The 19,089-nt window shown below is 40.9% G+C and overlaps 1 protein-coding gene across 2 annotated transcripts in view; it reads right to left on the reverse strand.

The window, feature by feature from the left end:
* MSRB3 (methionine sulfoxide reductase B3) overlaps positions 1-19,089 on the reverse strand; it is an 83,371-nt gene that overhangs the window by 45,918 nt on the left and 18,364 nt on the right. Inside the window, exons 2-4 of one of the 2 annotated variants that reach the window (XM_084511453.1) lie at positions 18,684-18,810; positions 5,769-5,877; positions 3,888-3,965 (exon numbers count right to left, since the gene is read on the reverse strand). In XM_084511453.1, the coding sequence (XP_084367579.1) occupies positions 3,888-3,965; positions 5,769-5,877; positions 18,684-18,759 (263 nt within the window). In that variant the 5' untranslated portion in view covers positions 18,760-18,810. The remainder of the gene's footprint in view (positions 1-3,887; positions 3,966-5,768; positions 5,878-18,683; positions 18,811-19,089) is intronic. The other variant, XM_084511454.1, reaches the window with a different exon arrangement.

Consider the following 19,089-nt stretch of genomic DNA (forward strand, 5'->3'; position numbering starts at 1 on the left):
TAGCCAACACCATTACCGAGAATTCCTTCCAGGAAGCAATAAAGGCAGCAGTGGGTGATTTATTGAGACTTGGCAATTCTTCCCTTGGCCCTAAAAACTGGAAACTAACACAACAATAATATTTCTTTTTTAAAGGGAAGTCATTCTTCTTGGCTTCCCAGTTCAACCCATCTATACCACACCTTTCTCACACAGCCTTGGATACGGCAGAGAACATGACTGTCATTTATTAAATACGGAATAGTGCTCCCTTACGGCAATAGCACAAGCTGCAGGTTTCACTCGGGTCCTTTCTAACCTCTGCTTGTGGACGGAATTCCATTTCTGCAGAGAATACAAGACGGTCCCTTGAAAAAATAAGGTAGATGCAAACCTTCAAATATTCTTGGCCCTTGGAAAACACTGAGGATCCCAGTGCCATCGGTGCATCAGCTCTCTGCGAACTGATGTGGAAGCACACAACATTGCTGCAGAGGCTGCCCAGCCACCATAAACCTGGCACACAGAGAGTGAGCACCAGCAGGCACAGTTCTCAGGCACCAAGGTTCTTCCTTTGGTAGATGGGTTTTCTGTCAGATCAGTGTCCTGCATGGTGACCCACTCCGGACACACCAGGAGAGGTTTGGTGAAGGGGAAGCCATGAAAAAAAAAACACAAGAGGCAGGAGGGGAAGCAGGGCTGCTGCTTTTAGCACAAGCCTGCAGCTAGAGCAGAGTGTAACGTGAAGTGCAGCACAAGGGCTGGCTTGCAGAAAGGGAGATACTTGAGATTAGTTTATTGTGTCTCTCATTTATTGCTTTCTTTAGGCAGCTGTATGGGGATGTAGGAGACTGTCTGGCGTGAAAGTTCAGAGATAGATTAATTAGATTCAATGGCAAGATTATGGATTTTATGCATGAGCCACCTTTGATTGTGGAAAAAGTTAAAGCATGTTCTCCATAAAGCTTGGGAGGTTTCTCATAACACTAGTACAAGTAGGTAGATGAAGAGATGTTAAATTCCTAATTGTTTCTTTTATCTTTCCTGTGATAGAGACAGAGTTCTGTTTTAAAGACGTACCAAAAACCAGGTCTTTCATCTGGAGTGTAAAATTCATGTGTTCCCTGACCTCGTGTGTCACATGGTAATGAAACAACGTAAATCAGAAATGTTAAAAGTTGAAGTTTGTTAATATTACTGCTGAAGCTCCAGTCTCTTTCCTGGTTAAGCTGACAGGTCCATAGTCCAAATATATATATTTACAGATTACAACGACATGAAGAAAAAAATTAATGGACACCCAATGAGAACCAAATGGAAATGCAAGTTTCAGATGACTATCTGGAAATTAAAAAGAAAAAGAAAGAAAGAAAAAAAAAAGCTCAAAAAACACATGCATGTATTTTAATTGGGGTGATGGACTTTCTTTGTATTGTACTACCACCTTACTCCTAAGGAAATATTTTAGTGATTTATACTCTGTGGGGAAAATTTAGCAAACAACATACATTTTGCATTCTCTTATCTATATTTCCTTCTCTGTTCTTTAGCTGCCTGGCCTGAAGCAGTCACCAAGGTACAAAAAGTACCTTCCCTAGTTGAAGAAGTCATTATGCACTGGTATTTTCGGGTGGGTGAACCAAAGGTTCTGGCCTGCCTCTTCCTGAGACTGCTGCAAAACATTTCTATTCTTCTGCATGATGACACTGAGATCTGTGGTTCTGCATGTCGTTAATTGCTATTAATTCCTATGTTGGAGTATTTTTGAAGTGTGTAACTATTGCACTGTGTATCTTACATTCAGACCTCTGCACCACAGATCATTGAGGGCAATGACCACCACCACCCAAGGTTTGGATGCAGAAGACAGAATTGTGGTTGCAGCCCCAGTGCTAATGCCAGTTTTGTTGGGGCAGAGCAAATTATGCCTTCCACAGATCTTGCAGGTGGAAGGGCAGACCTAGCAGTGTTCCTGCTTACACTGCAGTGACTGCATATATACTGAAAGAGCCCCAACACCCAACCCCAAGGCTGTACCTGGCCTCACAGACAGAGTAGATGGGCCCCTACAGCCCTCTCCATTTGTTCCCAGCCCTTGACAGCTGCTTCAGCAGAATTGGCTGAATTTGATGTGGACCAGAGGTGGCGAGAGCTCAAGGTCATAAAGCAACACAAAGATATTGGGGAGATTGGGCTAGGGCCAGCCTTGGGACACAATGAGGAAGGCTTTTTCAGGTGCCCACTGGCCTGGGAGTTATTAAAAATAAAAAGCAGCTTCCATCTTTCCTCCTCTCTCCTCCCATAAAATCCATGGGGAGTCTCAAAGAGAATCTGAAAACAGGGACATTTCCATAAAGCTCATTTCACACAGGGAAATCCAACTCATTACCTTTAACTCAAAAAAGTCAAGGCTATGCCAAAGCATACTGTGCATTTGAGATAATCACAGGTAAGTCTCCTATTGCAGGTTTTTTCCCATATTAAATGGATTGTGAAAGCAACTGGAAAGTAGTTCACATTCAGTTATGTGAACTACTGCTGTCCAAATCTCACCTTACAAAAAAAAATTACTCCTTCTGCAGCAGACGATAGAAAGGAAGCCAGTCTTCAAGGTACAAGGTGAAATCTTGGCTCCATTGTATTCATTTGCCAAATTTGACTTGACTTCAACAGAGCCAGGATTTCCCCCCTAATGATTTAGCTATAGTAAGCTGGGGAACATCTAAATGGCAGAGTAGAAAAACAGGTTATGGAGCCCTTAGATCTCCATTTGTCCCCACAAGCCAAGCACCACAGTAACACATGACGTGAGAATATTGCCTTGGCTGAGTTCATAACGATCAGTTTTCCAACTCAAAAGATTCACATTATTACTGAAGTTTCTGCAGGTAATCCTAGCAGAGAAATCAAATGTAACAGAGACGAAGTGCTTCTTTCATCTTTACAGACAGTCTTTGGAGAACAACTATCGCTGCCACATCTGGTGATTCCGAAGCTACATCAATTTTATTTTCCTTTGTAAACTACTACTGACCCAATTTTCTCTACAGTTAGTGTTATCCTGACCATCCTGCTTCATGCTGCTGTCAAGGAGTCTCTTCAAGTGGAAGGGACTGAGACAATGTGAACTGAGGGAAAAACAACCAAGAAATGAAATTCTTCATCAGAATGAAGACAAGTGACCACGAGTATGAAAAAATGCATAACAACTGAAACAGTGCAGAACACTGCAATGGCTGAGCAAATTCATTCAGCACTGGTACTAGCACCAAATCTAGGGCAGCAATTCCCACAGTCAAAATCTAAAGATTTTCACGGAAGACACAAATTTTATTATGTCTTTCTTAATCCTTGTTTCAGTTTCCAACTCAGCTTTCCATGTGCATTAATTGGGATGGGTGAAAATCTGTTAAGTAACGTAATTTACCTGGGTTTTGTTTTCTTAACATCCTGAATTCTGAAAAATCAGCTACTTACTTCTCCATTATTGGATCCAATGCTGTAGCATAGATGCAGCATTGCCACCCAGGATCCAAATCCTAAAGCTGTTTGCTAGTAATGCTGACTGCCAGAACTCAGTATCTATGACTGCAGCAAAAGGCTGTACAATAACTTGGCATGGCTGAATACAAAAATAAAATAAAAAAATCATTTTTTCTCAGTCAAACTCATTCTAATAATGTTATCTCACTATGAAATTTGCTTATTTATTTACTATTTTTTATTTATTGAAATATAAGAATAATTTTACTATAGCATTATTGATTATATTGCTTCTCTTGCATTCCTTATCAGTTTGAATTACTTCAATTATCTTATACTACTACATAAATACTGGAATATATGCAAGATTATACAGCATATAAACTAAGAGACAGTAATCTCAAAACTATGATTAGTATACTCACTTGAATAAAGGAGTTCCACAAACAACACATTTGTATATTCCTTGAGCTTTGTGATATGTGTACTCCCCCTCAAAGGCACTGGGAAAACAATAACACTCCATTTTAAAAATAAATAAAGGATTTGTGTTTTTTTAATTATTAAATGTTTTAATTATTTAGAAAAATATTAAAGAAAAAAATAATAGTTTGCAGTTGTTTTTTATTAAATGAAGCAAATAAAGCAGGCATGGGAAAAGGGGAATGTCCTCATTAGTTTGCCTCAGGTGTTACGCATCATGCAAGAGGAAGCAAATTGTCACACGGTTTAAAGGACAGAACAACAACAACAACAACAAAAAGAGGAGAAAAACTGGAATCTTCCTCTATTTGGTAACTGAAACATAAGTTTTCATAAGCATGGATTATTTGAAATTTAGCAATTTAGCTTCATCCTATGCACTTCTCTGGGTTTGCCTTTAGAAAATGTTTTAGCAATGCATTCAGATGCTGAGCTGGAGGTGTAAAGCTCTTGGGTGTCTGCCATTGAGCAGATAATGAAGAGTCGGTGTTTGGTGAGTCCAGGATGGGCTGGCAGGGTGACAGAAGTATTGTAGCTGAAAATGAAATAATTGGTCCATGATTTCAAGCTGTGTGCGCCTTATATTTTTAGTTGAAAAGCAATATTACAGCTTTAAGGGAATATTTTTCTAAGTTAACAATCTAAGAGGCTAGGAGGTCATTCATCTAATACGAATCAGCTGTGCTAGTCCAACAAAAAGCCTATGTGCTCGGCAGCTTGTTTTTATTATCCTTTCACCCTTTTTATGAGGTCCAATTTTTTTTTATAAACAGGATTTTTAAGAATGACCTAATCTCCGATTGTTTGTGCGCATTAAATCACGTCGCTGGTCCCGTACACAAACGGGAGGGATGCGGGGCAGGAAAGCCTCGCGGCGGAGGCTGCCATCCGTCCCCGTGCCCGGCCACGGTGGTGGGGGGATGGAGGGATGGGGAGGAGAGGGGATTATCCCGCTCCTTCCCATCCGGCACATCCCATAAACATGCTCTGTCAGGAGGAGCGCTGCCTGTTAAACGGGACCCCATGTGTGGTAAAGAGCCCTTTCAGGTCATGAATGAAAACAAGCAGTTACATCATTAGGGCGTTTGGATCAGAGGTAAAGCCGGGGCCTTATGCCAAGCTCAGTGGTATAAATTAGACAACAAAAATGGTTAGGCCTTGGCAAGTTACCTTCGTGTTGGAATCAGCTGAGAGAGACTTTATTCACTAAAAACAGCCCTGGAAGCAAGTCCTTTTTTTCCTCCAGGATTCAGGGCTGGCTTCCAACGACTAAAGCCATGTGAGGGCAGTTATTGAAAATTTTTGACATTCCAACCACAAATGAGCCAATAAATACCTTCTCCACATGTGCTTCAAAAAGAAATTGGAGTGGGGTGGAAAAGAACTAAATTATGCTACCTTCTTTCTGCAGCCAAAATGTCTATACTTACAATGACCACCTTCAAAACTTCAGCGTCCTGGCACGGGGCCATTTCCCTCGTGGTTCTGCTTACTGTGATGTCTTCCAAAAAGTGTACCTAAACCGCTATTACTTCCACACATTTTGTAGTAAACTAAAAACAGACTCTAAACATAAGCCCCGAGACTTTATAAGACATACAGTGTTCATTAAAAGTCACACAAGACCCCTGGCCGTGGCCTCCACGCTGCAGATGCTTGTCTTTTCGGTGGTGTTAATTTGTAGGGGTTAGTAAACAAGTGCAGAATTCCTGGAGAAAAAAAAAACACGTTGCTGGGGAGGATGAGGAAGCACCAGCGAGAGGAAAGGGAGAGAAGAAGGATGCCTGTGTTTCGAGGACCTCGCTCCCTTCGCCCTGCCTTACCTTTCGGTCCCCTTCTCCTGAGTGACATGGTACTGCAAGGGTGTCAGCCGCTTCCTCAGCTCCTCCTGGGAAAAGACCACCTTACAGTCTTTTTTATCCCTACATGACCCTGCAAAGGGAGAGGATATGGGAGAAGGAGCCTTTTTAGCTTAAATCCTGAATAATTGCTTTGGCAGACGGCCACAGCATAGCTTCTGCATTCACTTGTCAATGACCAGACCAGTCCCTAATGCACGAAGAATGGCTCAGCTGAACTGCAGCTGATTATTTCTTCAAATCCAAGTTTAAAAAGAATTTTGCTCGAGAGCCAGGTGATTCCACTGGAGCAGTGACAATGTGCTACAGCCAAAGCCCTTCCATGTGTTGCGCACACAATCATTCACAAGAAAGTTACATTTCCCAACCATTAAAAAATAAAATAAAAAAAGCTGCAAAAAATAATTACAACCGAAATGTTCTTTACAAGACATCTATATTGGAGACTTATGGTAATGGGCATATGATGTTCAGCCACAACATCCAACGATTTTGTTACCCTTTAAAGTAGCTCAAAATACATCTTTAGAATTCAAATACGGTTGATTTAACTTTTAGTAGCATCCTAGTCCTTTTACTTTATAATAGTAACAGTTGGATCTTTTCCCTGCTGAAGCACTGGAATAGGAGCCCCAAGGAGCAGGTCATTTCTTTGCAACAAGAGGCACCAGGTTCAATAGTAAAGTTGCCTTAATATTTAGAGTTGCTATTGAAATTACCTGTCTTTGAAAATCTCATCTTATATTTTGCTTAATTCACACACAAAAAAATCCAAGGAGCACATAGGGATTACTGTAAAAAACATTTGTATAGTGCAAAAAAATCACATTATGGAAAAAAATTAATAATAGGGTTGCTTTTGAGAATGAAAACTCCAAAAGTAATAACAGAAATTACCAAATATTAAAATAACTTTGATATTCTCTTGCAAAAAATGAGCTGCCACAGTACAGCAGGTAAAAAGCGCTCTAATTATGACAGTAATTAAAATGTTACAATTAGAGAAAAACAGTCCCAACAAAAATATTTTTTGCTAGTAATGCATATACACTCATAAAAAGACCAATTGTGTTCCCAAAGTAGAGGGAACAGAGCTACCCATCTGTATGTCATTTAGTACAGGAGAGGCAATGGCAGGTTTAAATTACATGGTATTGGATTGCAATTTCCTAACATTGGATGCTTTTCTGCTTTTTTACCTTGAGTCATTACTAAGGAGTGTTCATAAAAAGTAGCTTAAAGCACAGATGCTTGCAAATCATTTAAGAAAAGATGTTTCTTTCTTCCTCCCCCTCTTCTTTTCCTCATTTTTTTTAATGTGTGGGGGTGGGTGAATAGGGGAGAGAGAAAAAGAATAATGCTGTTGGTCACTACTGACTAACCCTAGGAAGTATTTTCAGGAAGAAAAAAAAAAAAAAAGTAAAATTGAAAACATCTGATTGAAGTAAATAGTGCAAACATAAAAAGCTTTACTAGTGAAAGAAAGGTATTGAAAAGCGACTTTATTTCATAGATTAGAAATTACTTTTGATCTAAACATTCTTAAAAACAGATTGTTTTCCACTCCGAGCCATCTCATTAGCTGTGCTGCAGAGCCTGCGTTTTAATGGCAAGCTTTGAAAGAGCGCTGCTGTATGCCTTTGTTAGCTTCAATCTTATTTGGGAGAGGGATAAAGATTTCATTCCAGTTCTCTTTGTTTGTCTTTCAAGAACCACTAAGGCAGTATTCACACAAATTTTGCAGGAATGTGCCCTGTGCCATAGCTTACAAATTATTTGGTTTTGGTGCACTTAAAGGTCACCTTCCAAATTAGCAAAATTTTCCTACATCCTGGCTTTTCAACCTTAAATGTAAATATTGTTTCCTAACTGTAAGTGAGGTTTGTTCTTTATAACATTTGGTTGCTTATTTAAAGATGTCAAACTTTGGAGGTTTTTATTCTCACAACGTGCTGGGCTCTAGGACTAATAAGTCTTTCAAAGGATAGCTAGCAGGGAAAGGAAGCATATGCATTATATAAATAACTATTGTTATGTTGCACTATGCAGTTCAGAAAGAAACTGTTTGAGAGCTGGTCTTCCATCTAATATTTCAGTACCAAAAAATGAATCAGGAGAGCAGCAAGGAAGCCTACAAACCAACACCTCTTCACTTTTAAAAATATCTTAATATCTTCCTTTTTTTTTTTTTTTTTTTTTTTTCCAGAAGATCATTTGCTCTTTAGCTATTCCAAAAAAGCAAACTAAGCATAACCCCGTATTGAAAAAAGTCATGCAAAACATTAAATGTTTTACGGAAGAGCCAGCATTCCCTCTTTGCTCTCCTTGAATAAATTCTCATCTCTTTCAGAAATGTTCTTCAACCAGTGGGCTCTTCTATGCACAAGGAAATTTCTATATGCCACTTGAATCCGTGACATAGATCAGAAGTAGGGAGCATGTTATAAAAGATTTTTCCCCGTCACTTTTAATAATTAACTGCATGTTTTACAATACAGACATGTATTTATGTCTGCAGGGGAATCTTGCTAATCTGCCTGGGGGTAAACTGCAACCTGCCCCAGCAAAGGTCTCTGCAGGTTTCTGATTTAATGCAGTATACAGCAGCAAAAAGCTATGGTTGCACTACAAATCAGAAAGGAAATCTCTTGGTCCAGCCCTCGGCATTAAGGAACAGCCCTCTTCAGTCAGTTGAGCGTACTCTTTAACTGCTAGCAACAAAAAAGAAAGGGTCAGCAAACTGAGTGCACTGTTTCCATACTGCCAAGGAGACAGGGAGGTAATGCAAGACTGAGCCACAACCGGAGGGTGGAAGGATCCATCATCTGCATCATGGCTAGCCTACAAGCATCAAGAAAATGCAATATATCTTAAAAACATCAGGATGGGATTCTGGGAATGGAGTTGGGAAGAAACTACCATGCAAGGGGGGACAAAAATGCTCAACCTGCAGTACACGATCAGCCACCTCTGTCTGGGAACCTCCTTTACGGGGTATATGGGAGGTCTGCTCCAGTCAGATCTGCCTCTACCTGGTGCGGGGACAATGTAAAGCTACTGACATCTGTGTGCAGCTACGAGGGAAGCTTTGATGGATAGAGCTGCTAGCAAACCCAGTGGGTTGTTAAAGAAGGGAATAAAGGTGGCCCTGAGTGCCTTCCCCAAAGGAGGGACCCAATGTGGCCTTCTTGGAAGGGGTCCCATGGGCAACAAAACCCTCCTGGGTGACTTTGGCCTGATGCAAGGCTCTCCGCTCACTTGTAAATGCTACTGCTCGAGGCCAGAGCCATCAGTTTTCCATCAGTGTGATTACATTACAAAGGTAAGGCTAAATTAAATAAGCCTAACTAATTTATTGAAGATCAGAGACTTTGGATTCATTTGGTCTACCTCTGGACTCCGAAGGGGACCCAACTTGTTCTCCAGCAGCGATGCACTCCCAGCAGTGCCTTTCGAGGAGCTGGGGACAGCTCTGCCCCTGACCCAGAGGCTCCAGCCAGATCCCACAGATAGGAGCGGTGAAGGCAGACTTCCTCTGAGAGACATCTTTTCCTACAATGCACGCACAGGTTCTGCTCCAAGATCCGAGTCCAGATGAAATCTTTCCCATCAGTTCACTGTGGTGTGCCCATTCTCCTTGGTGCTCATGGGGGAAGCAGTGCACACAGCCCTTCCAAACCAGGCACTGGTTTCCACTTCAGGCCACCTGCCTTCAGCCTTTTTCCATGTGTTCCAGCAGTGCTAAAAGCTTCTGGGATCTTGGAGCAGGATGGAAAGCCTCTCAAAGACAAGGCCAGGCTCACAGATCTTAATGCATAAATATTTTTTAAAAAGTTCAGGAGGGTGAGACAAACAAAACCAGAAACACTTCTGGAGCCTTTGTGGCGTTCTTGTACTTAGGAATGGCTTTTCTGAAAAGAAATGCGATGTGTGCTGCAATTTACTATTCACCCACAGACCGCGGGCACTTTAGAGTTCAGCTCTGGAGTCTGGAGGCCTTCCCGATAAAAATGAAGTGAAGAGAAAGTATTTGCTGGGTGTTGACCTGATAATGAAGACATTAAGCATCTCACCTCACATATAAATTCCAATTTCCATCGACCTTTTCAGACCTGTGGTTCGTAGCGCCGGTGAGCAAGTGCCATTTCCTTCAATACCACCGATCGCAAGGAAACGAGCAACAAGATACGTCCAGGCAGACTGACACAAGTTAGCAGACCATTACTCCTCACCACTCAGCCCTTCACCTGCTCCGGCGTGCCACAGGGTGTCGAGCAGTGTCTGACGTGCCCTGAAATGCCCTGGTGCTTTGCCTGATGGCTTTCCTTCCTTACATCGTCTTTTGAACCCTCCTAATGATTTTCTCTTCTGTCTTGTTGCTTCCCATCACCACCAAGTGAACTCAGCTTTTCAGCTTCGTGGAGGCCATGGCATACATTTTCCTCTTCCTACGAATGCTTATGTTCCACCAGCATTAATGGACATTACAGTCATGCACCGAGCACACGCCATTAAGACTTCCTGAATTAAATACAGCAAGATCAAATGTTCCAGCAGAGCACAGCCATATAATAAATTGGGCTTCCAGTTTTCAGTACTACTCCTTTTAATATACCTGAGCGTTTTTTTAGGGGCCTTGCAGCACATTTTATTATTCCTACACCACCACAGCCTCAGTCTACAGAAGGGTCTGTGAATGCAAGTAAACCTGGCTCCAAGCACACATCTCCCTGCTTCCCAAAGCCCATCCCTCTGCAAGTGGGTTGGACCTTACTCATCCCTGGTAAATTATCTCACACTGATGCTAAGAGGAATCCTGCAAGGTTAAAAAATATTCGTGTACATTACTTTACACAAATACCCTTACAGATGATATCCCTAACACTCAGGCTTATTAAAATGGGAATCTCTCGTTTTTACTCTTTTAAATTTTATTTACACAGTTTATGCTGCTTGTTTAGAGTTTTGCCTCTCTCTCTCTGCTTGGGAAAAGGAGGATGGACGGCTCTGTTTCACTTCTGTTTAGTCTGTCCTCTGCAGCCTTTAGTCTGTAGCCTACTGCAAACAAACCGGGAACTGCTGGTCTAGTTAACAAAAATTAAAAAGGAAAACAACTCTTGAAAATGCAAATCAATGCAAACATTTTTGGTCAGCCCATAAATTTGAATGCTATGTTTTACAAAACCCTGTATTTGATGTCATAGATCTTTATGTACTCCCATTACAAGCCATTTTAAACCACCTAAGCACGTGGCTGCCTAGGAGAGATCCTACAAAAGAACTCAAAAAAGTGGGAGGTCAAGTTTAAGTAAAATCCAGACTTGGTAATTAAAGAAACCCTGTAAATGTTCTACACATTGAAAGACAGATCTGTGGTTCTTCTCTGAGGGATGGCTCCTTTGCTTTCTTGCTGTAGGTAGCTAACTCCCACCCGCTGCTGAAATACCATTTGCAGTTTCATGCAAGCATTAGGAGTAATGGGGCGAAGACCATTTCCACTACATTGTGCGTTGAAAATCCAAAAGCTGGGTACCAGGACAACAGCTAAAATTTTGGGTCAAATGCCAGGTTCTTGTCTTACAAGAACAACACCAAAAAAATTTATCCGTCTTTAAAAAAAATGGTTTGCTTAACACCCAGGAGGGTCACAGGGCCACGAGGGAAGGGCAAGCCAGCTCTGGGCGAACTCGCAACCTTCCCATGCAATCGAGCAGCAGTCACCACGTTTCTTTTTTTTTTTTTTTTTTTCACCTGGTCATCAGCATGGCTGCTCGCTTGTACAGATGTAAGTATTCCGAGTCACCATCGGAGATCTACCACGTAAGAAAACAACCTCGACTCTACCTCCTTATCTTGCATTAATGCAATCCACGACATTGCCAGTCCTGGCCCCACAACCTCTCAAGCTGCAGGCACCGAGCACTCCAGCGTCAGCTCGTGCTGGTGCAGGGGGGCAGAGCTGCCCTGGGGCTTTCCAAGCCCCCAGCTCGGTCAGGATGGCAGCAGTAGCAGTGATGGCAGCATGCAGCGGCTGCTCAGCAGTGGCTGGAGAATAGAAGCACCTTCAATATCGTGGAGAAAATCCTCGTGGCATTAGAAGCTGCCTGTTTGCTGTGATGGCCAAAGACAGGGCACAGGGCAGCAGAGCATTTTGCCTTGCTCTCGGATGCAAACCGGGCAAGACAAGATCAAGATCTATGGGTACAGCAGCGGGGGCGGGAGCGTTTATAATGATGGATTTCTCTTCCTCTCTCCCCTATAGATAAAGAGACTTTTGTTTTGCTGATACGATCCTAGCACCTTTCACAGGCACTACATTTGTTTAAATTAAAAACAAGAAAGGCAGAGACACTGAGCACTCTGTATCTGGTCAGTAGATTTCTGTCAGAATCAATAAGAGGGGGCACGACATATGGAAAGGCATTTTATTAACGGCAGAATTAAGCTGAATTTAATAAGAGTGCTCTATGCTACCTTTTGCATTTAAAATATTTCAGTGAGCCATCAAAATAAGTTTATTCACACGGCTTTAATAAAGGTTTAACCCTGCAGCGGAAACAATTAAAAAGTCAGCATTTGCCAGCGGTTACCGCAGTGGTGTGTAGCTTATTGTAGCGTTCGGGCTGTTGCTAAATCCTCCTGCTGCTTCCTCTACAATAGTGATGTGTGGCCTGTGAAATGAGCACTGCGTTTCAAGACCCGAGGTGCCGCCGCCTGTGCTTGGGCTGGGGGTGGAGGAAAGGAGCGGGGTGGGGGAGGTCCCTGCCCTCTTCCAATTCCAAACAGCAGCCCCGACCTCACCCCGTGAAGGAGTCGGCTGACTCTGGACGTGCTCCTGGAAGGGCCCTGTTAGCAAAGAGGCAGCCAAGGGACAGCAACGGGCACAGAGAGCAGCGGGCGCTGCCGTGTCCTGGCCTCAGGTCCCCGTTCACCCCCTGAGCTGTAGCCACCCGTGTGCACCTAACAGCTGACTTCTGGCAGCTTCTGTGCCTCCCTGCCTGACTCCTGCTCCGTACCCTCGATGCCCTCTCCACGTGCCATCCAGTTCCCTGCAGGCACATCCCCTGGGTGACCCACTGGATCACCTCCTCCATCGCTTCCAGGCTTGGTCTGGCCAACTTGAGGGTTAACACCATAAGCATCTCCTGAAATTGCACCTTTTCTTGCTTGCCCTCCTCCAGCTTTTCACCAGATAAGATCTCCTTCCTCTTTGTGTGCTGTCATCTCTCCTTTACATCACATTCTTCTGTTCGTTATGCACTCCTCGGAGGAAGGACAAAGCTGGGAGTTGCTTTTAATCCAAGGGAAAAGAGTGAAGGCAGCCCTGAAAGGGCGTCTCAGACCTCCTGTTAGACACTCATAACTAAAAGAGCAGCTTTTCACTGGAGCCTTTAAAACACAGAAACCCAGTTAGTGCTGGAACGTCACCTTTCACATCCATCTTTTACATTACATTTCAGCAGAAAAAGCAGAGAGCCCGAGTTGCACAGGGCACAGCAGTGGAACAGAGGAAATTTATGAGCTCCCAGAATTAAAACATTCTTGCAAGAAAGGCAAAAAGGGCTTGTGGTGGGTCCTTTATGGGAGCGGGGAGGGAAAGCAAATGACCTTAAGAGATCCTTCAGGGAATATGTCAAGGAACTGGCTCTGTGCACAGAGCTGGGAGCACATGAAACTTCTCCTCATCCCGTGGTACTCAGCACCACAGACCCCCTGCGAAGCCCCTGCCCAGGCAAGGCACAGGCAGAGCAGAGCCTCTGGGTAAGGGAGAGAATGAGGAGAGCAAAAGTCAGCATGAATGAGGAGTTAAAAAGGAGCCAAAAAAGGGTACACAACCTGGTGTTTAAAAAAAAAAAAAAAAAAAAAAAAAAAGTACATTAGCAACGGATTTCTGGTCTTCTGTATCATCCCAATTTTTGCAAGCATCAGGCATCATAGCAGTATCACTCCCAATGAGATATCCACAAATAAATTTTGTTTTAAACTGTACTAAAGAAGATATTTTAGACTGAACATTATTATACAAAATAAACATTTGTAAATAAAACATACATATAAACATATATATTTAAGCAATACCAACATTGAATATAGTTCCATTCAAACAGCTACACAAAGGTAATTTTTTAAACCATTCTCAAGCCATTCAAAAACAATAACTTTATGCTCTGTTACGATAAAGCAGCGTTCTATGGTCATCATTATCACTATGAAGCAAAAGAGGCATACGAACACGATTATGTATTAATGGCAGATGAACAGCTTTACATGCTATTTGCTATTGTGCTCACATAGTGCATGCTCAAGCATTTACCAAACTGATAATTCTCATAATCCCTGGGAGGGAGTGAACCAGGTAATTTGTAAGACTGTATTTTAAGTTTAAAAGAAATTTCAAATTGATAGTTGCTATTCTTAAAATCATTATTATATAATTAGCTTCATTGAAATGAGTTTTGATTTTTGCCCCCCAACCAGTTCTGAGGAACAGGAACACCCATCCGAGACCTTGCATGACACATGTAAGCCCAGAGCAAATTTCTACATTCGAGTTATAAACCCCAGAAAATAGGGATTTATAACAAAAACATTGACAGGCATTTAACCATAGCCATACTAGAGGGTATTGTTATACAACATATCAGTCTCACTTTTATTTTCTTTCAGATCATGTGAAGAGCCATCTGTAATAGTACGTCTCTGGTGATACAAATTACGGAAAGCTATAGGAAAGTTAAAACATTCATTATGGAAATTACATCTCCGAACATACAAACATACAATATGAAACGTTTTCAGATATAACTTGAAACACACAAAATTTAAAAGCAGCTAACGCTCTTTGAACATACTAGACTAAGGTCTTTTCTTGGCTTTTCATTGCTGAGGCCAGATCTGGCAAACACTACGTGCACAGATAATTTCACTGACATGAGCAGTTTGAGAGTTCAGAGGGACAAACGCATAGGAATAAGTCATGTACGTAGCTGTTTGCAAGATCTGCTCCTAAAAGTAATCCTTTATGTTAACAAGATTACTACTAAAAGTCCAGTTCTGAGAGTCAGGAATTTTCTGTTCACAAGCTCTTCATTTCAATTTTATGGAAAGACATTATACTGAAACTTGGAATTAACAACGGTTTAATAAAACAAATTATGAGAAACTATACCATAGATATTTATTTAATAAAGACTTACACCATATGCCCAGCACCATCTTCATACAGATGTGTTGTATCTTAATCTAATCCTAGAAAAGCATGTTTTCCTACTAGCAATTAAACACTTCACAACAATTTAATATTATCTAGGACTTTATTGTTTCATACAGGTCCTGGAAAAAAATAGCAAGTCTACTCATGTAATGTTTTCATCATTACTTTTGCTTAATTTTACAAATACCATAAATCTCTTTGATCTACAGGAGAAGCAAAGCGAAATTATCTCATGCAAAAACGTGATTTAAGCAGCACAACATTCAAAGTGTTAAAGAAATAAAGGAGATTTTTTTAAGAAATGAGAACCAATAATAATTAAAAGACACAGCAAAGCAAAATAAGGTATCTCTTTATATCTTGGTGGTCTGCTACAGAAAACATATGTACATGGAATCTGCATAATCATTATTTGTATCAGTTACTTGATGGTATGCACTGAAGCAGCTGAAGTATTTTTTACATTAAAAATTTTGTATTTGTTTTTGTGTTTTCAAAAAGAAAAAAGAAAAAAAAAAAGAAAAAAAAAAAAGTGAGGGTCAATTTCTTTTAATTTCTGTGAACTAAATCCTGGCAGGTGCTGAATGCATCCTACATTTCCAAAGACATTATAAGCATTCAGCTCTAATACAGCATGCTCAAGAAGTGACACTTCTAAGTCACACAAAGAATAACAGAGCTGCAATCACTGCTGGAAATGAGATCTCAAAGCAACGTGAACAGAGTTTGTGTACAAGCACAGCTTTACATGATTTTTCCCCATGCTCATTCTTTTCCTAAAATACTCCTAAATGTTCATGAGGTCTCAGGGCGTACTTTAGGTATGAATGACTCCTAAATGGGAAGCTTTTCATATAGTTCAGGGTGTGCAAAACCACATATGCTTGGTGCCATCTGCTGGGCCTGCAGGGCTACGGCCAGGCTTTGCAATGCCTGCTATGAAAAAAGCGCTGCGCTTAGGGCAAAGCATGCGCTGGCTGTGCACATATTGAAACGTTTAGTCCTAACTTCGGAAAAGAAATATTTTTAAAATACAATTTGGAAGAATGCGTCCACACCGCAGGTGCTAATATACAAATGGAGAAAGAGCAAGTATAAACACTTCTCTGTCCCAGTTATTAATTCGGTTTATGAGTAGCCCAGCATAACTCACACGTGCTTGCAAAAGTGTCTCAAGGAAGAGAAAGGTCACCCTATTCTAAGATACTTCTTAACACACTTTCATTCATTTAACTCGCTTCTGATCTACCAATATGACTGTTTGTTAAATACAAACATCACGTGGCACCATTTTGCTCCCTGCAGGATGGTCAGAGGTACCATTACAAGCACAGAAACTGAAAGGACAGCTTCTCATTGAAGTCCTTGTCCTGCAAATATTTAACTGCATGCAATTTGAAAGTGCACTATGAAGCCCAATTCACAGCTAGGCAGTGTTTGTCTCGGCCAGAGCCTTTGGCTTGATATTTAAGCTTGAGGATGAAGCCCCTGCCAGCACCTTGCTCCTTTATACTAAAGGGACAGGGGTTCCAGAGGATGAGCAAGTCTCCTTTCGTATCAGATTTTCCATACAGGCAGAAGCAGACAAAACTGCACCATTTCAGACTGAGAGGATACACGGCCTGAAATGATATGGTTGCAGAGCTGCAGTTCACACAGAAATGGGTGGTGGGAAAAAGCACTAATAGAGTGTAATGGTAGAAAAAAAGTCATGAGAACTTGGGGCGTTTTCTGTATATTCAAAAGTTGAAGTCACAGTGGATTGTGGCATTTAAACAGATGTTGTCTCTCGATCTCATTCCCATGTTTAATCTGATACATGCTATACCATTTACTTGCAACCCCCTCAGTACACCACACACAAAAAACAAACCAAAGGCAAAGCAAGCCTACACTCATTTAAAAGAAGCTGGGGAATTTAGATTACTCTTAAAATATGTGAGATATGTGATTGTATATTATTCCACTGTTAGCAGATGAATTTTGGTTTGGAAAATACATATATACATATATATATATATATATATATATATATATAAAAGTAGTTAGCCAGTGGAACTCAATCTATTAATGTTTGCACAGTTATGGATCAAATGGACAGGAATAAGCAGCAGCGCTACTAGCTTTTTATTCCAAAATGTGACTACTGGATTATGCCAGAAAAATGATTTGACAAAGTAAAACAGGTACACAATAGAAAAACCTCCTACAGGCTGCGTTCCTAGCTCACCAACTTTGAGATCCCCTTTCCAGAGCAGGGACAAAATGGCCAGCAGCCCGGCTGCCCCCTTTTTAAGGTAGACACCAGCAATGTGAGCACACATCAAACGGTGCATAACAAGGGCTAAGGAAACTTGCTTATCCTATATTTTTAGGATTTTAAATCTGGCTCAGCAGCAAATAGAACAGGAAACAAAGGTCAGGCTGACACAATGTGGGCTATTCTCTCTCTTCCTCAATATGTGTTTGCAGCTCCTATCTAGGTTAATAGGAGTTTTGTGCACATGTGGGGGAAAACAGAACACAAATGCTGCAAAAATTGGACTCAGATTTAGTTCAAATAAAGTGTAATCAGCTTTAGAAAATCCATCAGCTTGAAAACTGATGTCTTATCACTGAAAAAATCTTTAGAACATCACCTCCATATGCTTGTTAAGTAGAGCTCTGGAAAAAAGTGCTTAGAACATTTTGCACCCTTATGAAACTGTTGTGAGTGCAGTACACGCATCCAAGCTGGTTCTTATTTGATGTTTCAAATACTGATCAGACAGAATTGTATCTTTTTTTATTCGGTTGTCAAGAAAATTCCTAGTAACATTCAAAATTCATTCACCGTAGCTTTTATTTTCTCTCACATGCCCACGTATACTGACATTACTAGGCAGATATTACAGATACTGTTTTTGTCCAAGGGAAACACAAAATACTTAGGTTTAAGGTATTAATCGTATCGGTAGTTCACAGAGATGGGGTCTTAAGGCAGCTTTCACAGACCTAACAGCAGACCTTGGACATTACAGGAGAAGTGCAGCTGCATCTGGGCATTAGGTTGCATGTTACCATTTAGTTAGTTATTTATTTGGAGAAGTGTCATGTAACTAAAGAATATGCTGTCAGAGGAAAGAAAGAATTACATTTTAAATTCTGTTCACTTGTACATAATTTTCAGTGCATACATATTTAATTCATACTAATAATTTAAAAAGGGACACATCAAGTGCAACTATAGCACACTTTCAAAGATTTTGGAAAACTTCTTAAGTCACCTGATTTAACAGTAATCCATATTCTAAATTCTGTTAAGTATTCTTTTTAAATATATAAAAATGGCATTGAACAGAATTGATCTTTAGTTAATTCCACTGTTTTTGCCAAGAATGAGGAAAATAATTAAAAAAATAAATAATAATAATAAAAAAAGAGGTAATTAATTGGACAAGGAAGACAGACAGCATTGCCAAGCGTTCTATTATCTAGGATATGGAAGCCCTCATCCAAGCCAATGACTTTTACCAAAAACAAACAAACAAGTAAACAAACTTCTGATTCCAAGGCAGATTTAAAGACAGCAGAGCAACCCATAGCACACTGTTTCCTGCAGCAGAGACACCGGTTCCTAAAAGGGCCTTCATTACGCATGACACAACAAGCAGCACCCATTCAACCTGAGGGAAGCCCACAGGCTCGCAGGGCCACTGGCTGGCTCTTTGTCACCAAATGCAGCAGGTTGAATGCAGACATCACTGTGATATCCTCACCAACAAAACCAGAGGCAAAGAACAGGGGCAAGAGCTGAGTAGGGAAGAAAAAAAAAAGAAAAAAAAAAAAGAAAAAAAAAAGATGAGAACAAATTAAAACATCAAAAATGTTAAGATACATCCACAGAAAAAAAATAAAACAAACAATGCTTACAGTTTTATCCAAGAGCATCACAAAGGAGTACCATTCTAAATGAACCTTTCTTAGCAGGTTTCTTCTGATCCCCCCTTTAAAGTTTGGATGTGTATTACATGGTATTCTGTGGAGCATATTGCTGGGCCACCAAGTGAGGAAGGGGACATTTTTGTGGGG

The sequence above is a fragment of the Aythya ferina genome (genome assembly GCF_964211825.1).
Source record: "Aythya ferina genome assembly, chromosome: 1".
NCBI classification, from domain to species: Eukaryota; Metazoa; Chordata; class Aves; order Anseriformes; family Anatidae; genus Aythya; species Aythya ferina.